The sequence below is a fragment of the Nyctereutes procyonoides genome, unplaced genomic scaffold, assembly GCF_905146905.1.
Source record: "Nyctereutes procyonoides isolate TBG_1078 unplaced genomic scaffold, NYPRO_anot_genome, whole genome shotgun sequence".
In the NCBI taxonomy this organism is placed as follows: Eukaryota; Metazoa; Chordata; class Mammalia; order Carnivora; family Canidae; genus Nyctereutes; species Nyctereutes procyonoides.
Window position 1 is genome coordinate 21,080,182 of NW_026575036.1, and position 24,124 is coordinate 21,104,305.

Sequence of the window (24,124 nt, forward strand, 5' to 3'; positions counted from 1 at the left end):
ATCTTTTCTTCTGTCTCCAGAGTTCGTTCGTTCTTTCTTTCTTTTCTTTCTTTCTTTTAAAGTATCTTAGGAAGGAAGTACTTTTATGGTGAAACAAAGCATGGATTGATTAGGCATTGCATAGATGCTGCATGATGCAGGGTTTAGGAGAATGGATCTGTCACTACAGTTTTACCTTCTATAGAATGTCTTATAAATCAATCATACAGTATGTAGTCTTTTATGTATGGCTTTTTTTCCCTTAGCATAATGCTTTTGAAAGCTATCCCTATCCTTGCATGTGTCATAGTTCAATCCTTTTTATAGTTTTGAGTATTTAGTTTTATGGAGATGATTTGTTTTGTACTACTTGTCTTCATTAAAAAATAACCTCATTACCTACAGACATATGTTAAACACTTACTATATTCTAGGCCTGTCATGGGTCTTGGGTAAAAAGATTAATTAACATATAGTTCTGATACTTCTGGAGTTTTATGTAAACAGATGATGTTAATACAATATGTCTGGGCCTTTAGAATAAGTTGGGCCTTTCAAGAGAATAAGAAGTAGCACAGAAAAAGAAAAGAAAGGTGGAGAAAGGCAGAACAAAGAAAGAGCATGAACAAAGGTGTGAAGACAAATAATAGCATAGAAATGATAAGAACTTTACTAGAACATGAAGTTTAAAGCCTGGGGTGGCAAAGAAGACTAAAGAAATATGTAGTGGCCAGATCATAGAGGACTTTAAATATCATGGAAGGAACTTATTCTTTGTGTCATGTGAGAAAGTCTTTGAGTTGATTTAAGATAGGAGAATCAGCCTCATTTGCATTTTAGACTAGACTCAGTGTGGCAAAGGGTACCAGAGAAGACTTTTAAGTGATCTTTGCCCTATTGTGGGCCTGTGGTAATGAAGACCTGAATCAGGACAGGAGTCTTACGGGTAGAGAAGCAAGAATCAATTTGATGAATATTTAGAAAAGGAAGAACGTGGTGACTTAGAGACTGCTAGTAATAAGACAGGAAGAAGATGACTTCCATGATTTCAGATGTGACATCTGGATAGATGATCATGTAGGTTTGAGAAGGGGAGGTGATTTTAATGTTGGACTTAGTAGGTTTGAGGTATCTATTTTGTATTTTTAGATTTTTAGTAGCCACTGTGTTTATGAGTCTTGACCTCATGTGTAAAAAGAAGTCCGAGTTTAGGAATAATTAGCATATAAATGAAACACATGGAAATGGAAGAGTTCAAATTCTTAGAGAGTAAGGACAAAAATACTATCTTTTTGGCAAATTGAATTTAAATGAAAAAAATGGGAAAAGAATCAAATTTTAAAGAAGAATGCCAGGAAAAAAAGACGAAAGCCACTGCTATAAAACTGATAGAGGCAATTGAAAGAGCAAAGCATGAGAGTCTTGATCCTTCTACACCAAGAACCAGACACTCAGTCTAAAGGGATGGATCCAATCATGTCTTGCTCACTATCATTCAAATATTTTTCTGATTTTTGTAAAAGAAGGAAAGCCTTATAAGTTTTTACTGAATAAAATAGAAACTGGTGATGAAAAAAAATCCTATCTTCATGACTCATAGAACAGAGCCTCAAATGCAGAAGATGCTCTAGAAACATTTGTTGAATAGATGAATGAATAGATGCTTATTTTTAAATTAAATTCTGTCCTATGTCTTGCATGCCGGAATTCATGGGAGTTAGACATATAGCTAAGGTGTGGAATTGCATGACCTACTTAAAGACAGCCAGATAACGCTCTCGGTCTATGGCAGATAGAGCTTTGTGGAGTGAACAAACAGTCACCTTTTAGTTATTTTCTATTTCTGGGTTGTTGAGGGAGAGAGAGAAGGCCACCTGGAGCCTTGGTTGCACAGATTGCCAAACCACCATGATGTCTACCATTTAGTTTTACCCTGATTAGGCCAGAACTGGGTAAATGAATGTTTCATCTTGCATTTTTCCACATAAACAGATGTCTTTACCCACAGACAAATTTAGAAAACAGTGCGGTTTTGAAGAAAAAGGGAGGTTATTTTTCCAGTTAGGAAAAAGGTGGCTGCTTATCATCATTCTTAAAGACATGTTTATTTTTCAAAAGTAGGGTAACAAATCTCAGCTCTTCCAAGAAGCCTTCCCAGATCTTGCCAGTTGGAATTAATCTTTATCCACCATTTACTCTCACGTTGTTTGTTTTGGAAGCTGCATGATACGTTGGAAAGAGCATGGAATTTGGAGTTGGGTAGTCATAGGTCCTATCTTGGTGTTGGTAGTTAGGCAACTTCTCTGAATCTCACTCTCTGTCTGTAAATTACCTGTAATGATGCATGTTGGAGTTGGATGGGAGGCTGTTAAATAACATTGTCTCCCATTTCTAAGTTCCAAACCTAGAGAGATAGATACAGGAGCTAGATTGACGTAAAATACTAGTTGTTCCTTTCTAATTCATCAATCAGTGTTCTGCAGGGGATTGAATAGAAGCTGCTAGTGTGAGTCATATACTTTTCTTTCTTTTAGGTTAGAGTAGAAATGGGGGATAAATATTCCTTCATAAAAAGACCTACTTTAAGGCTTATCTATCTGAGGGCTTAGAAATAACATACGAGGGGAGTGGGTAGTACAGGAGAGGGGTAGGTTGGTTACAGCCTGTCTTTTTTTCCTTAGTGCTTTTTAGAGCACTAAGTATAGGGCTTTAATATAGTAGATTATCCTTTGATATTTGTTGAATTGAGCTAGAAACATCTCACTTTTTCATTAATATTAGGTGTTGAATTTCTTTCCAGAATTATTGCACTTCCCTTCCCCGATGATCTCTAGACATTACAGGGCTATACAATTCTTTTAGTTTTTTACATAAAAGTAATTTTTGACCTGAAGTGTATATATACATAGATATAAAAGTACAAAAATCACAAATATACAATTTGATGAATTAAAACAAATTGAATACACCTGTGTACCTATTACCCAGATGAAGAAATAGAAATTTACAGCTTCCTAGAATACTCTCTTGAGTCTCCTTCCAGAGGTAACCATTAGCTCCACTGCTAACTCTTATATTAGTTTTGTCCATTTTTGAAGTGTGCATGTGTGTGGTCTTATCCCGCTCAGGTTACGTATATGAGCTACATCCATTTTGTTTTGTATAGAAGTAATGTGTTCATTTTTATTTACTGTAGTATTTTCCATTGCATGAGTGTACCACCATTCATTTCTCCATTCTACTGTTGATGGACATTTGGATTATTTCCAGTATTTTGCTATTATTACCAAAGTTGCAATGAAGACTCTTGTATATTTTTTTGTATATTTATCTTGAGTACATACTTAGAAATGAGATTTCATGGACACAAGGTAAATGTATATTTAGCTTTGATAGATAATGCAAAAACAGTTTTCCAAAGTGTACCAATTTACATTACCACAAGCATTGTATGAGAACTCATTTGGTCCATATCATCATCAACACTGGATAATCTCAGTCTTCTTATTTGCTGTTCTGCTGATATGTAGTGTTATCTCATTGTGGTTTAAATTTGCATTTACCTGATGATTAATAAAGTCAAAAATATTCATCATGGGTTTTATTGGTCATTAGCATTCATCATGTGAAGTTTCTGTTCATGTTTTTCATCTATCTTTATGAGTTATCTATATTTTTATTACTAATTTGTAGTCTAATTTATAACTCATATTCTTTATGATTAATGGTTTTAATGTCCAGTTTAATAAATTGTTGTCTACCTCAGGACATTACGATGCATACCTATGTTATCTTCTGGTAGCTTCCTCTCTCCTTTTTAAATATACATCTATATTCCACCTGGAATTGATTTTTTGTGTATGGTGTGAGATATGGTCCAGATTCATTTTTCACTTAGATATCCAGTTGATCAGGACTCTTTATTACATTTCCCTTTTGTTCATTAGTACCTCCTTTATCACAAATCAAGGGTCTATATATATAAATTTGCTTCTGGACTAATTTATTCCACTGTTCTTTTTATCTATTCTTACATTAATACCACAATGCCTTAATAGCTATAGATTTAAGATGTCTTGATACCTTGGGGCATAAATTCTCCAGTTTTTCTTCAAGATTACCTTGTCTATTCTTGGTCACCAGCATTTCTATGCAAATTTTAGAATTATCTTATAAATTTCTCAAAAAACCTGGGATATTTTATTTTATTTTAAAACCTGGGATATTTTAAATAAATGTTTTATTTTGAAATAAATTTAGAAATACAGAAATGTGTAAAAAATACAATGAGTTCTTGTATATATATCTCATCCAGTTTCTCCCATTGTTAACATCATATATTATACTATGGTACCTTTATCAAAACTAAGAAACTGACGTTGATATATTACTATCAACTAAACTTCAGACTTTATTTGGATTTCACTAGTTTTCCATTCAGTCCTCCTTCTCTCCAGGACTCAATCCTGCATCTAGTTTTCATGGGTCTCTAGTCTTTTCTTTGCCATAATGATGTCTCAGTCTTTATTATTCATGATTTTGACAGTCTTAAAGAGTACTGGCCATTTACTCTGTTCAATGTCCATAATCTGAAGTTTTCTGTTATTTTTCTTACAGTTATTTTGGAGTTTCTGGAAAGAACACAACAGATTTGAATTACCCTTCTCATCACATTCTATCGGGGGATACATGATATACTCCTGAAATTGCTGGTGATGTCAGCCTTCATCATTTGATTAAAGTAATGTTTGTCAGGCTTCTCCATTTGAAGTTTATATTTTTCCACTTTTTTACTCTATTCTTTGGCAATGAGTCATTAAGTCTGGCCTGTCCTGGAGGTGGTGGTAGGGAGGGCATTAAGATCTACCTCCTGTGGAATGCCCTATATTCACATATTTTTTAGAATTCTTCTGTTAGAAAGATATATATATAAATATATATTATATATTGATATAATTGATATATATTGATATAATTGATATATACTGATATAATTGATATATACTGATATAATTGATATTTAATCAATCATTTATATCAGTATGGACTCATATTTACTTGATACTTTGGGTTATAATCCATACCATTTTATTTTGTTGCTCAAATTATTCCAGCTTTGGTAAAGGGGGAATTTTTCAGCTTGGTTCCTATGTCCCTTTGATGTCCCTATATGTTTGTTTGTGGAGCAAACAATGTGGAGCATTTCCTTACGTTGTTGCCACTACAAGATGATCTGAGCCCATCTTTTATATTCCTTGACCCAGTCTTAGAATCAGTGATTTCTTCAATGAGCCCTTGATCTTTTATTGGAGAACGGTATTTAGAAACTAAGATCTGGTCATTGGATATGCCTGTTGTTACCATTCCTTCTAGGATCTCTCAGAGGGCTGTGCTAGCATATATATACATTTATATATGTATACGCAAATATATGTATATACGTGTATATATGCATATGTACACCTATGAATACTAACACGTGTGCACATGCACATCTATAAGTATCCTGTATCTATCTGTATATGTAATATAGTATGGTATAATATAATATAATATAATATAATAAATATAATATAATATGCTAAACATGACTTTATACTGATAACTAATTTAGTACTACCAGGTACATTCTAGCCTTTCTTGCTTGTTTATCTGTAATCCTCCTCTGGTGAGTAATCTGGCACTCACCACTATTTACCTATTTGTTCAATCCTAGTATATAAATAAAGGAGTTTCAGAATTGTTAACCTGTATCTATCTCCAAGAAAAAAAATTCACCAACTAGAGTACAGTGATTATGTACCATTCTTTTTTTTCCTATGGTTTTATAATTTTTAGTCAAAACATCATTTTTTCCAATAGTTCCTTTTTTTTAACCTTGAATATATTAAGGTTCACTCTTTGTAATGTATAGTTCCATAAATTTTGACAAATGCATAGAGTCCTGGGTTCATCACCCTAGAACAGCAGCTTTTCCCAAAAAGTTCCTCTGTAAGTCCCTTTGCAGTCAAGCACTCTCTCTTCTCCAACCTCTGGCCACCACTAATCTGTTTTCATTCCATATAGTTTTGCCTTTTCCAATGTCACATGAGTGAAATCATACACTATGTAGTCTCTTGGGTATAAATTCTTTCACTTAATACAATGCATTTAAGATTCATCCATGTTGGTATATAAATCAAAAGCTCATTTCTTTTCATAGCTGAATTAGGAAAGAAGCTGCTAGAAACATTCACATACAGGCTTTTGTTTAGATACGCGTTTTCAAGTCATGTTGGTAAATTCCTAGGAGTGTGATTGCTGAGGATTATGGTAAGTCTGTGTTAAACTTCATAAGAACTACTAAATGTTTTCCAAAGTGGCTGTATTACTTTGCATTTCCACCCGCATTGAGTGAGAGTTCCTGTTCATCTGCATCCTTGCTGGCATTTATTGCCAGTTTTTGGATTTACGTCTTTCTAATAAATGTGTAGTGATATCTCATTGTGGTTTAAATTTACATTTCCCTAACAGTGTATAATGTTGTTTATCTGTTTTTTTTTTTTTATTTATTTTATGATAGTCACAGAGAGAGAGAGAGAGAGAAAGAGGCAGAGACATAGGCAGAGGGAGAAGCAGGCTCCATGCACCGGGAGCCTGACGTGGGATTCGATCCGGGGTCTCCAGGATCACGCCCTGGGCCAAAGGCAGGCGCCAAACCGCTGCGCCACCCAGGGATCCCTGTTTATCTGTTCTTTTCATTTTTCATTTGACAACTATATATTTTCTTCAGTGAAGTGTCTGCTCAGATCTTTTGCCCATTTTAAAATTGGGTTGTTTCTTTTTCTGAGTTTTAAGAGTACTTTACATATTCTGGAGACAAGTCCTTTGTTAGACATGTGATTTAAATATATTTCATCTGTAGCTTGTCTTTTCATATTCTTGACCATGTCTTTCACAGAGCAAAGTTTTAATGTTAATAGGTCCAAGCTCTCAGTTTTTTTTTCTTTTGTAGATTGTGCTTTTGATGTTTTATTAAGAAATACATCACTTTAGTTGTAAGTCATACAACTTTTCTCCTCTATTTTCTTCTAAAAGTTTTAAACTTTATGTTTTATATTTAGTTCTGTGATTCCTTTTGAATTAATTTTTGTGAATGAGTTATGCGTCTCCATCCTTCATGTGTATATGGGCACCCAAGTATTTGAATACCATTTGCTGAAAAGACTTTTTTCTTCTCCATTGAATTGCATTGAGCCCTTTTCAAATATCAGTTTGTGAGGCTCTGTATTTTGTTGGAATTCTGAATTGGGAGATAGGAAATCCATAGATAACTTTTGACAGGATTGTCATCCTTATAATGAGCCTTCCCATCTGTATATATGGTTTATCTATACATTTACTTGGTTCTTATATCAGTATTTTTCAGTATAGTATTCTTGCACATAATTTTTGATGCTGCAGTTAGTATTAAATTTCATTTTCTAATATTTTGTTGCTTGTATATAAGCATGCACTTGATTTAAAAAATAAATTAGTTGTGCATCCAGCAACCTTTCCAAATGAATTTCTCATAGTTCAATTCTCTTAGTTTATCCATAGATTTAAAAGAAATTTTGACTACCTAGACATTTTGTTTGTGAATAACGACAAGTTTATTTTTCTTTCATTCCAATCTTTAATCTTTTAGTTCTTCTTTTTCTAATTTTATTGCATCGGCTACAGCCCCCAGCACAATTCTGGATGGAAGTGCTGATAGCACATCTTAGTGTCTCAAGGGGAAATCTTTCAATATTAAAGCATTTAACAGTACAGTGTACAGTGTTTCTTATGGATTTTTAAAAGATAAACTTTATCAGGTTAAGTAAATCCCCATTTATTCCCAGTTTACTAAGAGTTTTTAATACATGTTGAATTTTTTCATGGCTTTTCTGCATTTATTGAGGTAATCAGATAATTGTTATCACTACCTTTTGTTAATTGGCATTGATTGATTTTTTTGGTTAAGCTAAACTTTGATTCTTGGAATAAACCCCTCCTGATCACATTGTATATTCTTTCCATTTATTCCTAGATTAGATATGGAATTTAGTTAAAAATTTTTGTGTATACATTTATAAGGGATATTGGTATGTATTTTTCTTTTTCTGAATTTTTTGTCTGGTTGTGGTATGAAGGCAATGGTATTTTCTTTAAATGTGTAGGGAAACATTTTTTTTTCCCCTCTTTGTTACCTAAAAGATTTGAATAAAATGACTACTATGCTTTAATTTAAAAAATATTTTATTTATTTGTTTGACAGAGAGAACACAAGCAGGGGGAGCAGCAGGCTGAGGGAGAGGGAAAAGCTGGCTCCCTGCTGAGCAAGGAGACAAATGCAGGGCTCCATCCCAGGATGCTGGGATCATGACCTGAACCAAAGGCAGCTGCTTAGCCCACTGAGCCACCCAGGCACCTCACTTCATTTTTTTTTTTTTGTAGAATTTACCAGTAAAGTAATCTGGACCTGGAGGTATTATAGTCTACCTGTAAGTCTCTCTTTATCTCTCAATCTCTTTCTCTGTCTGTGTGAAGATTTTTCATTATGAATTGAATTGAATTTTAAAATTTCTTGTAATATTCATATTTATTAGTATAAAGTTTTTTGTCATCCTTTTATTAATGTTTGTAGGATTGTATACTGATGCCTACATGATCATTCTTAATACATTGATAAGTTATGATTCCTATCTACTTTTTTCTTGCGTAGGCTTACTAGAGGTTTATTAATTTTATTAATCTTTTTCAAAAACCAGTTTTTGGCTTTGTTGATTCTATTCTATATATGTTTTATATGATATTATTAATTTCTCCTTCTGTCTTTATTATGTTTTCTCCTATTTAAATAGTTTTTTCTTGTGGCTTGTTGAAATGGATATTTAGACAATTGGTTTTAGCCTTAATTTTTTCCTAATAAATTAATTCAAGACTATAAATTTCCCTCTAAGCACAACTTTGACTGCATCTCACAAATTTTGAGACATGGTTTTTGTTTACCACTTGTTTAAAAATATTTTCCAATTTCTATTATGATTTCTTCCGTGGACTGTAAGTTATTTAGAAATAAGTTGCTTAAGTTCTTAAAACACATCCTAAAATAATCTTTTTGTTATGATTTCTAATTTAATTCTACATATTTCAATATACAGTCTTGATTTATTAATTTCTCAACCAATTAGTTCTCTTACCATTTTCCAGATAAAGACCTCAGAACATTTTAAGTCCATTTTCTCCCTCCCAGTTTTTGTTATTATTACCATGTATTTTAATTCTATGTATTTTTAAGCTCATAAGATGTTATTTCCTACATTTAATATTAACTTAGATGTACTGACATTTCTATCCTTTCTATTGCTCTTTATGTCTCTCTGCATTTTCATCATCTGGTGCTTTCTTCCTCAAGCACTTGCTTTAATTTTTCATTTAATGTGAGTCCATTTTATTGGCTTGAAAATTTCTCTTGTCTTTGCTTTGATGAACATTTTTGTTGGAAATAGATTCTATATTAGCACTTAGTAAATAGCTATTTTCTCCCAGCACTTGTACTTTTCATTATTGCCCTCTGGATTCCATTATTTCTGTGAAGTAGTCAGGCCTCAGTCTTACTGATTCTTTTAAAAGAAAATATTTCTTCCTTCCCCTCCACTCTAGTTGCTTCAAAATTCTCGTTGTGTTTGGTTTTCAGCATGTTCACTATCATTTGTAGATACAGTTTTCTTCAAATTTATCCTGATTGGGGTTTAAAGCACTTTTTCTTTTTTGAAGCGCTTTTTCAATTTTGTGGCTAGATTTTCAATTTTGTGTCTTCTTTCAGTGCTGCAAAATTTAAGACTATTACTTCCTCAAAATTACTTTTGAATTGTTCTTTCTTTCTTCTCCTTCTGGGACTCCAAACATTTTCTTGGAATACCCGGTCTTTTACCACCGCCCCCTGCCCCCACCCAATATCTTCCATCCTTTTGTCTCCTGTGCTTTAGTCTGAATATTTTCTTTTGACCTTTAGTTTCACCGATCATCTCTTTGTGTCTGTTTCTGCTGTTAACCCATTTAACAAAAGTTTTAATTTTAGCTAAAGTATTTCTCAGTTCTAGAATTCTTTCGTTTCTCTTTTTAGATAAAATTATCTATCTCTTCATTTAATTTCTTCAGCATATAAATGAGATATTTTAAAGATATTTTAAAGTACATGTCTAATAGCCTAATATCTGTTCTTCTATGGGTCTGTTTTGTTTTAGTTATCTTGGTTTTTGGCCACATAGTCTTATTTTCTGATATGCCTAGTCATGTTTGATTGACCACAGGACCTCAGATATGAACAATTGTGGAGATAATTTGAGCCCTTGGATGTGCTTTCTGCATCCCTAGAGAATGTAATTTTGCATCTGTTAGGCAGCTTGGGTATGGGTCAATAACCTTAACCCAATCAGTGGTTAAGTTACTTCAAATCTGGAATTCAGTCTTTTGTGAGCATTGATTAGATTTAGGTTTTTCTCTGCTCCTAAATGAAGGCCTTTTGTGGTCTGAAATAAAAATCTGGGTAGTTTAATATGGACTTTTCTTTTTGAACTCCCAGTTTATGTCCCTCAGTCTTATAACACTGTACAAAGTTTTGCTAGTTTTTAACTTCTTAAGTTGCCATTTTTTTTGCTCAGCATCTTGATGTCTTAGTAACTTAGTAGGGAAAATAGTACCAAATGTTGTCATTGCCCCTTGAAGTTTCCTTTCTTTTTGGGATCTTGGCCCCTTAGTCCTCACAACTTTGGAGACGATTTTTTTTTAAAGATTTTATTTATTTGTTTATTTATTTATTTATTTATTTATTTATTTATTTATTTATTATTTTTTAATAATAAATTTAAGTTTTATTGGTGTTCAAATTGCCAACATACAGAAAGATTTTATTTTTTTTTATTCATGAGAGACACACAGAGAGAGAGGCAGAGACACAGGCAGAGGGAGAAGCAGGCTCCATGCAGGGAGCCTGACGTGGGACGTGATCCCGAGTCTCCAGGATCTGACCCTGGGCTGAAGGCGGCAGTAAACCACTGAGCCACCTGGGCTGCCCTTTGGAGATGATTTAATATTTTTAAAGAAATAATATAAATAGGAATACATGTACATGTAGTTCCACTCTTGTTTTTCACCATGGAAAGAGTGGTCTGCAACAGGCTTGTTCATCATTATGGAAAAAGTTACTAATCTATATGATTATTGTACATCATATTAATTAATTATTCCTGTTAATACTGAAGATTATGGTGAACATCTAATTAGATCATATGTGGGAAAGCTTGAGCAAACTGGAGAGCTCTATGCAAACACAAAGTATTATTATTCTCCTAATACAGAACATAATCTCTCTGAAACTTGTAAAAATATGGCAGAGAAGTATTTGATAATTTTGTATTTATTGTTTTTTAAAATCTAGATTCTCCTAAAGGGCCAAGGTCATCTAGTGAATATGCTACTCAATGCAGAAGTTGGAGAAGTTGGCAGTTTCATGCCAGTAAAACAGAGAGATGTATTTCCTCAACACAACCCAAAGGTAGAAACCGTCACTAAATGGACACTTAGACAGTCCTAATTGATGGAAGTGGAATGTCATGGGGTGTCTTAGACATATTGTATCCTTTTCTCTCAGGGTCTTTTGTCAAGATTCTCAGTGAGGAATGGTGCAGGACTAATCCACCTACCCTTGTTTTCCCATTCTCTCCATACCATACTTGCTCAGAGATTTCACTTGTAGGCAACCCTCCACTTATCCCTTCCTTTCTTCATACTAGACCTAACTTCTTTGCGAGCTCAAGTTTTACAGTACAGTAGAAGTTTTCAAAGGCAAAAGATTGGGAGTTAGTGTTGGTTTCATGCCAGACACTGTATCTTGATGTACAGCATCTCATAAAGTGTATTTATTTCCAAATAAATCTTACCTATTTTTAAAATAGATCTTATAAATAACTGCAATAAGCATTGTGTATTAGCTTAGGTTGAGTTATTATATGTTATTATATAAAGGGTTATAATAATAGTTCAAATTAATTATTCAGAATTATAAAGGATACCTCCAATGATGAATAAAAGTCAATGGTAATATGAAAAATAGAAATAGTGATTGAGAATAAATTTGGGAGGTGGGTCCTAGTGGAAGTGCATTGTTTGTCAGAAAAGAAGAAAATAGATGTAGTTTTATAAGTCAAGAAATAGAGATAAAAGCATTTAATGTAACATACTAATGAAACTCCCCAGAAGAATTAACACTAGAAATCTTTGAGTTATTATTTCAAGGAAGTGGACATTTGAGTGCTAATGGAATGGAGACTCTTTTAATTTGATACCATTCTGCACTCTGATGTTTTTATTTACCAAGTATAATAAAAATCATTTTTTAATGAGAACTTATAAACAAATCTGCACCTTTATTTATTTACTTAAATCCCTGAGGGATACATCATCACCCGGATTCTGAGGCCAATGACTTTAGCAGGAAGATTCCTTTGGAATTTGACATGAACCATCACTATGGTTCCATGAGCACAAGTTATTTTTCCCCAGATTACTCTGGTTTTGTTTGGTTTGCCACCAGGAGTCACTTTGTTGTCCTTTACTTTGTACACATAAGCACATCTCTTGCCTAGACAGAATTCAGTTCCATCTGGAGCAAAAACACCTTCAATTTTAAGAAGAGCCATATGTTCCCTCTGGCTCCAGAGATCCCACTCATAGCCAACAAAAATGGCCTTGGACCACAGCCTTTCAGACATATTTGTCATTTTAGGAGCCCTGTTCTCAGTGGCCTTCACAGGCTCCAAGATGGCAGAAAGAAAAAGGTCACTTTTATAATAAAAATAGTTTTAAAAGTAAGTGGATGTATTAGACAAACACATATAGCATCAAATAAAGATAGCAATATTAATAACAGAAATTAACATTTTTAAAATCTCAAAAACTAAAGACATGAAGGTGAATATATTCATAATTTCTTTGGTTAAAGAGGAAATCAAAACTGGATTTATAGTACTTTTCAGAAATGATAACTGTATTACTACATAAAAAGCTGTACTGGTAGTTATTGATTATAAGATGGTGTCAATATTCATTCTATTAATTGGCACCTGGGTTGTCTTCAGTTTGGAGTTATTCCAAGACTTATTTATTTGCCCATGCAGCTATTATTGACAGTGTGCTATGTCCCTTTACGTAGATGCATATTTCTATCTGGTATGATTTCCATTCTGTCCGAAGAACTTCCTTTAACTTTTTTTGTGGAGGGGTCTGCCAGTCATCAGACCCCGGTTTCCAGCTTCTGTATGTCCAAAAGAGTCTTTATTTAGCCTTCATTTTTGAAAGATATTTTTATGAGGTATACAATGCTAGTTGTATATCTAGTTGACAATTACTTGCTTTTAGTGCTTTAAAGATGTTTCTCAACTATCCTCTTATTTGCATTGTTTCTAATGAGAAATCTTTTGGACTTCTTATTTATATTCCTCTGTCAATAACATGCTTTTTCCCCCCTCTCCATACTTTTAAGGTATTCTATCACTGGTTTTGAACAATTTAATTATGATGTACTTTGTAATAGTTTTCTCCATGGATACTTTTGTATTTCTATAAATATTTTGAACTTTGTTGAAGAAATTGTGCTTAGGATCTGTGTTTCTTAGATCTGTGGGTTTATAGTTTTCATCAAGTTTGGAAAATTCTAGGCTATTAGTTTTCAACTATTTTTATGTCCCCTCCACCATACTTACTTATTCTTGAAGAATCTCATTACATACACATTTGGCTGCTTCAAAATTTTTCAACATCCCTAATGCTCGATTCCTTTTTTTTTTAATTCTGTTTTTTGTTTCATTTTGGATAGTGTCTGTTACAACATGTTCATGTTCACTAACCTTGTCTAGCCTGCTATTCATCCCATCCCGGGTATTATTCATATCAGACAGTTGTTTTCATCTTTAGAAGTTTAATTTATGTCTTTTTTTCTTTTATGACTTAATTTTGAACATATGGAATCAAGTTATAATAGTTATTATTGTTCTTGTCTGCTAACTACATCTGTGTCAGTTACTGTTGATATCAATTAATTCATTTTTTTTCTTCATTATCTGTCACAATTTCCTACTTCTTTCTATGCTTGGTAATTTTTGACTAGATGAAAGATATTGTGAAACTTATATCATTGGATGCTGGATATTCTTATATTTCTATTTGGATCTTTTAATAATATCTTTTATATCTTTAACTTTCTGAATATAATAACTTTTAAAATGTTTTCATGTACTCATTCTAACTTGTGTATAGTTCTTAGCCAGTTTTATGATTGATTGATTTTTCCCCCCTCATTATGGGTCATATATTGCTGCTTCTTTGGGTTCCTAGCAATCTCTGATTGGAGGCCAAACATTAAAAATTTTGCTTTTTTTGGGTACTAGATACTTTTGAATTCTTATAAAGAGTCTTCAACTTTGTTCTGTGGTGCAATTTACTTACTTATAATCAATTAGTCCTTATGGATCTTGTTTTTAAGATTTGTTAGGTGGGACCAGAAGAGTGTTTGATCTAAGACTCATTGTTCTCCACTGCTGATGCCAAGTCCCTTCTGAGAACTCAGTGCCCTCGGAAAATAAGGTTTTCCAGCCTGGCTAGTGGGAACAGGTGCTATTTCTGCATGAGTGCATGAGTGCTGTGCAATCCTCATCCCTTGGGTAGTTCTTTCCTTGGCCTGAGGTAGTTTTTTCACACAGTTGTGCTGATTGGTGGACTGCTGACTCAAGGTAACCTCTGGGGCTCTCTTAAGTTCCTTCCTGTACAACTCTCTCCTCCATGGACAATCTGTCCTGTCTCCTCCACTCAAGTAATCCACTGGCCTCTACCTATTTTTCCCCATTTTTCTTTACCACTTTCTGGAAACTCCTTCAAGTAAGTAAGTTGGGGCAATCACACTGCTCGCCTCATTTGTTTTCCATCTCTGCTCCAATGTCCAGTGTCTTGACAACCATTGTTTCATAAATTTTTTCTTTTTCCTTCTGATTGTTTTAAGCAGGAGGGTAAGTCCAGTTCTTTTTACTTCATCTTGGTTAGAAATGGAAGAAATTTATTATAAATTGTTAATTAAGGAAGAATGTTAAGAAAGAGCTCCTTGAATAATGAAATAACAAAAGAGGTATGAAATCTTGCAGCTGGTACTAAATCATTCCAGAGTGGATTTACTGCTGGACATTTACTTTTGTGAAGACATGGACTTCATATCATTTTCAAGCTTTTAAAAAGTAATCTGTCATTATTATAGTTCTGACAGTAGAAGTTTGAGTAATATATGGACTTATTATTTGAGCATATAAGTATAAAAACTCTTATCATAGCTTACTTTAGGGATCAAAATATCTGGATTGAAAAGAGAAGCCTGATAATGCTCCAGGCATCTCATTCTAGAGATCAATCCCTTTTAGAAATATTTCTTTTATAATTCCCTTTAACACATTGCCTTTGATTTCTAATACCTGCTGATAACACTAGATATCCAACACATTTATTAGTTTGACATTGCTTTAGGAGATTTTAGGAGATTTTTAATGTATATGAAATAGAAAACAATAATTTGAGGCACACCCTCTTGCTTGTTACATATATACAGTGAATCCAGTTTCTATCTTTAATAATGGGTTATTTCAATTTAGTTGCAAAATTTACACTTTTTTATGGGTTCTGTGCAAAATGTGTGGATAAGCTCGGGATGAGTGAGACATCAATTAAAGTGATAAGTTATTCATCCAAAATTGTAGAGGAATTTTACTTTAAAATTATCTTGTTTTTAAATACTTCTGAGTTAAAGCAAAAAGCTGAAAAAGACCCATAAATACAGAAAACAAACTAACAGTTGCTGGAAGGGGTGGAGACTGGGAAGAAGGGCAAAATGGGTGAAGGGGAGTGGGAGATACAGACTTTCAGTTATGGAATGAATAAGTCATGGGATGAAAGGCACAGCATAGGGAATATAGTCAGTGGTATTATGATAGCAGCGTACGCTGACAGATGGTAGCTACAGTTGTAGTGAGCATAGCATAAGGTATCACCGTATTGTATGCCTGAAACTAAGGTAACGGTGTGTGTCAACTATACTTTGCTAATAACTAAATACTTCTGAGTTGATACACTTAAAGTGCTTAGAATGGCAAGTTAGTCTGTTTAGCTTGGAATGTAAGGAGTTCAATACAGGTTAAAAATTAAATGATTTCTTACTCTCTGAACATTTTTTTTTTTTGAGATGTGTGTGATTGAGGTACAACTGAAGTTGTGGTACTGATTCTGTAAGTAACTGAATCTTTATGCTGATGACACATTGCATTTGTTTACCCACACTCAGTGTTTGACTTAAGATGAGATAGGGGTGAGCCACATGCCAAGGTGCAGGTTTTTTAATCTTCCTCACTCTTTGTCGATCATTTTTCATTTTAATGCCTGCTATGGTGGAGCTTCCATTCAGGAGATACTAGGTGAGGAAGAATGAGGAGAGAGGGAGCTGGGAGCGGTTTGGGGAGGATGGGTGAATGGCCTGGGTCAGGGCAAGGCTGGAGAACAGACATGAAAGGCAGAAAGAAAACTTCTGCAGAAAAGGCAGGGGAGCAGCATAGAATCAAGATGCATTCCTTTAGTGTTAACTTTGCCAGAGACTTCTCAGGGGAAATGCTTTCCCTGGAAATGCATTTAGGAGTCAGAGAACCAATAGAATTTTAAAACCAGAATGAAACTTGAAGTCTCTCAGATAAAAGCTATTTAAACAGGCGAGAGTAGACTTTGGTAAGAATTGTAGCGAGAAAATTAGTACCAAAAGCTAGCAGGTCGAAAACAGCCCTGCTTGCTGAGCTTGTACTATATGAAAGTTGCTTTGCTGTATTTATAAATTATAATTAAAGGTTTATTAAATTACTTATTTCTTTAAGTAAATCTCTTTGTTTTTTTGGTGGTAGAGCAGAACATATATGATTGGTAATGCAGTCATTACTGACATGAATAATTTTCTATTTCATTTTAGGTATAAGTATTTACCCAAAATAGGAATCCACTCAATAGCAATGTCAAGAAGTAATCGTCGAAAACTTATAACCTTTATTTGATTTTTGGACAGCTGTAGGACTACAGATTCTTCTTTAAACTGAACTTAATTATCTCTCTGTTACAGTCATCCACTGTAGTTCAGTTATTTGGAGTGAAACAGAGCCTTATCCATTTTAGGTATTTGAAGACAGTCTTGCAATCCCAGTTCTCCTTTAAGTTTTCATCACATGGCATAGCTCCTTTCCCCCTCACTATCCTGATTATCTTTCTAGGTAAAGAACCAATTGCCAAGGTCTATCTTGCAAATAGAGATAAAAAAGAAATATAAAATGTGCTTGCTACCACTGAAGTACTTATGAAATATTGATTTTTTTCCCCAATGCCTGTCATGTATCTTTATGCCCAACAGGTATGACTGGTTAGCAGCTACAAAAGAGGAATTTTAACAAATAAGATCAATTTAAGAGGTCTAGTGAGTTGGAAGTGGCAGTGAAAGTTTGGTTGCAGCATGTGTTGTCCAGACATACCTATCCCATTAGAAAAGGAAGGATGCCAATTAACTAGTTTATTCGAAAATTATTTTATTCATCCATTCAATCTTTCAACATTTCTTGAAATGTGTTCTGGGGACCAGGGTGCTGAGAAAAGTTTTTGTGGTTATATCAACTCTGCATACTGTGTTGCTTCTTTGATATTCTCTGCAATAAATTTCACATAAAGGATTCTGACAAATCCTACAGCAAAAGAAACTCCTTTAGCATTGTCAATCAGCATTTCCAAACTCAATTTTGCTATAAGAAATTTTGTGTGTAACATTCGTTGACTTCTTGTGGAACATATTTTGGAAAACACGGTCTTAAAACATTGAACCATAGAATTCACGGGACTTTTTATTCCAAAGATTTCAGTGTAAGTATAACTATTTTCATGACAAATGGTTCTCATAGGTAAACTGAGTGGCATCTGAACTCACCTTGTTTTTCCTGAAGATCTAGCATAAAATTCTGTCTGAGGGGAGCTGAGTGGGGTGTAAGGAATAGAAGAAACCAGCAAAGTAGACTGGCATGTGATTTTGAGAGAAATCCGCCAAAGAGCTAGAAGGTGAGAATATCATAAAACTGGAAGGAACCTTGAGAAATCTTTGTCTCTGTTCCATGGCTTCTTAAACTACCACAGTATTCATTAAACCATCATCCATCATGAATGTATTCGGATTAAGTCAGAGTATTTACAGATCACTAACTACAAGGTGATATAAATAGAGACAAAACCATTGTGCCAAAGAGCTTATAATTTAACCACAGAGAAAAGCTATATATCCACAAAATAATCAGATAATGATATAAGGCAGTATGTAATTAGCTGTTGAGTTGAGTGGCTCAGATTATAAATACTCTGGAGTAGAGAGAAGGAAGTTATCCCTGTGAATGGAGTTAGAGAAGGTTTTCTATTTTTAAGGACTCCTCAAAAGGAGAGTTTAAATTTATCTTAGTAACCATTGTTGCAAGAGGAGAACTGTCTCAAAGTTCTTTATGTTTAACAGAAGTAGTTATTGCCGTATTCATACAAATTTCTCTTGGGCGGTCTTCAGTAGGAATGGAGAAAGGACATTTCCAATATATTAATAAGATTATTGCTCGAGAATCCTTTTATGAAAAGATCCTTGCTTTGTTACCAGAGGGCTTTACACAACATTCACATCAACATCATATAGGTGTGCAATTTAGTGACAGCTTTTGAGTGAGATGACTTCAGAGAACAGTTGGAAAAACCAGAAGAGTTATGATAAGGAATAAATAAATATAAGGTAAACTCTAACAAAGTCAACGTGATGCAAGCATCAGAAGGAAAAGAGTTAATAGGGAATGTGTATTTAAATAATAGAAGACAGGGGAAAAAAGACACACAGGAAGCAGGTCCATGGCATAAGTGGATGGCTGAGATTAACATATGGAAGCCAGACAGCAAGGATGGGTCGGAAGAGAGGAATAGCCACCTGGGGATAAATATAGCAGCAGATAAGAAGAAGTGGAAATACTGGATGGGGGGTTTTACTTCCTATTTTGGAAAGACAGGGGAGAAAGAAAGAACACTAGCCACTTAAAGCAGTTTAAAAATTATGTACTTCCTTCTTCCTCAAAAGAGTTATGTAATTTGTAAATGCTAAAGCAGACCCTTAAAAACACTGGCATCCCTCTCCATGTTATTTTTAAGCACCTTTTCTTTCATTAAGCACAATTAAGCTATCAAGTCCTCTGTTTTAACTGTGCAGAACACAGTTCCCACAGCCAGGAGCGCAGTGTATCAGAAACATCATGAACAATTCTGAACTTGCACAAAATATAATTGGCCAATTTGGAGACATTGTTTTGCACAGTATGATGTGTCTCATACATTTTTCATATAGAGGCAATGCATTTTATGAGACACACAATAAGCATATGGAAATCCATGCATTCTCAGGGGGCTAAGAGGAACGGAATGAGGGATGGGAGAGCAAGAACTGAGCTGAGCTGCGTGACGAGATTTGTGAGCTCTGAAACTTGACAAGCTTGGAAAAGACTATTCTAGGCAGGCTTTCCAAGGCACTGTTGCTAATTATATCTGGTGCACTCCATTTTTTTTCCTTGCTATAATTTCTTTACTGGTTTTAATTAAGTGCTTTTAATGTTGATTAGGAAGGTGGAGGAACAAGGAGGGTGAGAATTCGCTTACCGGACAAGTTTTATGGTGTCCTCACTCATTTTATGCCCTAGCCAACCTGTGTCTTCACTGATCTTTTATATGATCGCCTACATTCCTGCTAATTGATGGCCTTTTATTCTCTGCTTTAGCTAATTTTACAAATTAAGGTTCTACTTCAATGTTGTCAAATTCGGTCAGTTTCCTCTTTTTCATAGTATCGGGGTAAATGGGTAATAATCTTTTGTTGGTTGACGTGTGGTAGTATTAAAAATTACTGATGCGGCTTGAAAGTGTCTTTGTAGAGAATGCTGAGGAACCACTGCGATGTGGTGGAAAAAGCCTCTGGTGGAGGGTGAGCTCATATTTGCACAGACACACTTGGATCTGGGCTGTAGAAGGAGCACACGGCTCCATTCACTCCTGCTTCAGCTGAGTCAGCACGTCCTGACCGCAGCGGTTGGTACAAAGCACATGTGTAATAACTTCAGGGTAGCATTTGAAAACTTAAAGCTGAACATTCACATTCTAGCATTTAATTTGCACAGGTCAGTTGTATTTAAAAAGAAGGAATAAAGTCCTTGTTATTCATTCGCCTAATCACTCAGTCCAGAGTGGGTACCTCTCTAATACATAAAGCACCAGAGTTGAAGGTAGAGATAGAGGGAATGAGACCACCTGAAGGAGCTGACATTCTGATGGTGAGAGAGAATATGTGTAGAAATAAGAACTATCCAGAGACACACATTTATTTTTTCCATTAAGCCTGTATTAGCTGACTACTGTGTCAGGATCCATAATAAGGGATAAAATAAAATGCAAAGATGAAGAGAACACAGTGTTTGTTCCTGAAGGATTTGGTAACTGGGACAGGGGCACAGACTTGTGAATAAGCGATTATAGCGATGGAGTAACTGTTATTATATAATTATGTGCAAGTAGTTCTCAGCACCCTGAGAAGTACTGAATTCTGTAGGGAGTCAGGCTTGGCGTTCTAGGAGGAAACGGAGACCGTCTTGGTGTAGTTGGAGTCCCTGGTCCAGTTATGTCTCACTTTCTTGTTCTGAACATTTTTTTGAGTGGATTCATTTGAGACAGAGAGAAAGAGAGAGAGAGAGAGAGAGAGAGAGGAGAGAGAGAGAGAGAGAGAGCTTGAGCAGGAGCAGAGGCAAGGGAAGAGGGAAAAACAGACTTGCATCTGAGCAGGGGCTTGATCTCAGGACCCGGAGACTAAGACCTGAGTCGAAGGCAGATGTTTAATCATCTGAGCCACCCAGGCTCCCCTCACTTTCTGGTTCTAGATTATGTGAGCAAATAATCCCCTTTGCTTTTATTGCTCAAGCAAGTTTGAGTTCAGTTTCTGTCACTTATAGTCAAAATAATTCTGTAAAACTCAGAGCCAGGTAGAGCCTCACATATAGTGTTGCAAAAGTGTTAAGAGCTATTAAGGAGCCATCATGGTAAGTAGGATACTTGTTTTGTCTTTTAACTAGAAAGATTGCTTCACTTACATTTAAATTCCCTTCCTGCCCATTTTACAATTATCTTCATATTTGTACTGGAATTTATTTCTACTATCTTATTTTTCTTATTTACTATATCTTTTGAATTTTTTTTCCTGCTCCTTCCTTTATTGATAACGTATTCATTATTCCAGTTTTCATTTTACTTACTTGGAATTTAGACATTCTATTTCTGTTCTTTTCTTTTTTTTTATTTCTTTTTTTAATTTCTGTTCTTTTCATAGTGACATCAGGGGCTAAGTAAAAAATTAATCTGTATCTCTATCCTCCTTCTGCCCAGTATAGGTACTTTAATGCTGTAATTTTTTTAAAGAAATATTTTATTTATTTATCTGAGAGAGAGAGAGAGAGAGAGGCAGAGACACAGGCAGAGGGAGAAGCAGGCTCCATGCAGGGAGCCCGATGTGGGACTCGATCCCGGGACCCCAGGATCATGCCTTGAGCCAAAGGCAGACGCTCAACCACTGAGCCACCCAGGCGCCCCAATGTTGTGATGTTAATCACCATTCCATCCCTTCCATATCCAAAATCATTGTTTGGCATTGTCCTCCCTTGCCATTATTACTATTGTTGTATATACAGCCAGTACTTGTGCAGGTTTACTAAAAAATTACAATTTTATTGCTTACTAATTTGTCTTCAACCTATTATTTTCTTTTGGCTTATTACTTTCTTCATTTTGAAGTGTATATATATTCTTTGCCAGCTAGTTCAGCTATCTCAGTCTTCGGGAGAATCTTTATTGTGACCTCAGATTTGAAGGATAGTTTGGTTTATGCAGGATTTGATTGTGACAGTTTTTGTCCTCATTCTCCACTCCTCTACATCCTCCTCAGTGCCCAAAAGACTGATCTATATAGACTGAAGCAACTCCTCTGGCTTCAAATTTTATACAACCATGGGGGACTAGCGGTAGAGAGATTGGAAGGAGGTGAAGAAGATGGAGTATTTGTTTCCTCTACTCTCCTCTGATGGGTTACTATAAATTGACTGCTTCCCTTGACCAAAGACCAAAGCTACCATTAGTGGCCTTCCCTACCAACTTCTACAAGTTTCAGCTGCTGCTGCTCCTCCCTCTTATTTCTTCAGGTTTAGGAGTTGTATCATGTCTAGTTGTAGCATTTTTTAGGAAGCCTGTGATACTAAGTATCCCTTGATGCCTTTTTTCTAAACCCTACTCTTAACTCATACTTTGTATCTAACCCCTTCATTGAGTTCTCCTCAAATATTGAGTTGAGTGTGCCATCTTTTGCCTACCTGATTAAAATAGTTATTTTTCCTTTAGCATTAACAAAACCCCTTTTTCCATTATCTCCTGGCTTTTATTATGATTGGTGGGAGGCATGTTACCGGACTAAATGTTATTCCTTTTTAAGTTATCTGTCTCTTTTCTCTGGTTGCTACTAAGATTTTTACTACACTTTTCATCTTTTGTAGTCTCATTATCATATATGAGAGAGATTGTTTTTATTTGTGCCCTTTGGTATGCTTCTTAAATTTGGGAATTGATGTCTTTTGTCAGCTCTGAAAGTTTCTTAGTGATATTATCTTTTCAAATATTCCCTCTCTCCTTATTCTCTCTTCTTGTAATTCCTATTAGATATATGCTGAACCTTCTATTCTATTCGCCATATAGATCTGACTTTACCCTTTCTTTTCCATTTGCCATCTCTTCATTTCTCTGTGCTCCTTTATGCATGATTTTCTCAGGGCCATTTTCTATTTTTTTTCAGGGCCATATTCTAATTCACTGATTATTTCTTCAACTATGTTTAATATGCTATTCCCCAGCTCACTGAGTTCTTAGTTTCAATAAATACTTTCATCTTGTGGTGTTATAATTGCTCCTTTTCAGGTTGCCATTTTTTTATTATTGCCCTTCTTTATTTTTTCCCTTTTTCTAACTCGTTTAACAGTTTTAAAGAGGTAGTCACTTTATAGTCACTTCCAGCTTATTTTATCTTAAATTCTTATACTGTTAATCTCTCCATTATATTTTCTGATTCTCTCGGCAAACCAACTTCTCTTGAACTGGATGAGTTTGAACTCATCTTTATCATATATTTATTCGTGAGGATATCATGTGCATGCTTTGAAGGGTGGAAGGTTGCTATAGAGTAGTTCTGCCTTTTGCTTCTGTTAGGTGCTCCAAGGGTTTCATTGATCCAGAAACAATCTTCATATTAAAATATTGTCATCTTGCAGATTCTCTCAGGGTTTAGATAATACAAGACTGTATTCACACCTGTGTGTGGTAAAGGGCCAGGATTTCAGTTTCTCATGGGAGACTTTATCTCCATAAAACCTTCACCAGATATAATCTTTCTTGACACTTTCTCAAAGTTGGTGACAGTCTTCCCCCCCGGCCCCCCAAGTCCCAGTTAAAGATTTTGTTTCCAGATCTTCATCTTGCATGGCCTCAAGGCTATATTTCCTATCACTGCTGGGATATTTGCTGTATGGCCAAACAGATCCAGTATACCCCCAGGGTGTATTATCATTTCAGGTCACGAGCTGCATGGGCTGACTTTAGATCCTGATTTGTTTCTGGTAGATTTTCTTGTTTGTCTTTCGAGTTCAGCTCTGATTTAAAATATTTTGTTATATTTTATTTTTTTCTATATGTTTGCAAAGGGAAGGATGTTGTCTCTTCTGTCCTTTGTTTGACATTCCGCTCGTGGAAGAGTAGAAAGATGAAAATGCTAGAGAGGCAGACACAGGAATGTAAAGAGAAAGGAAAATTAGTCAGCAACCGTGCACCACAAATCACCACTTGAACAATGAAAACTCATGAGATCAGAAGGTTGTTTCAGACAAAAGACGCTTCAAGGCCAAGGGTAGACCTTACAGAACAAAAGGGAACT

At 34.9% G+C, this 24,124-nt stretch overlaps 1 protein-coding gene across 1 annotated transcript; it reads right to left on the reverse strand.

The window, feature by feature from the left end:
- Positions 1-12,425: 12,425 nt before the first annotated feature.
- On the reverse strand, positions 12,426-12,758 carry LOC129505712 (60S ribosomal protein L35a-like). Its single transcript, XM_055318970.1, has one exon. The coding sequence runs from the start codon at positions 12,756-12,758 to the stop codon at positions 12,426-12,428; it is 333 nt and encodes a 110-aa protein (XP_055174945.1).
- Positions 12,759-24,124: the final 11,366 nt, after the last annotated feature.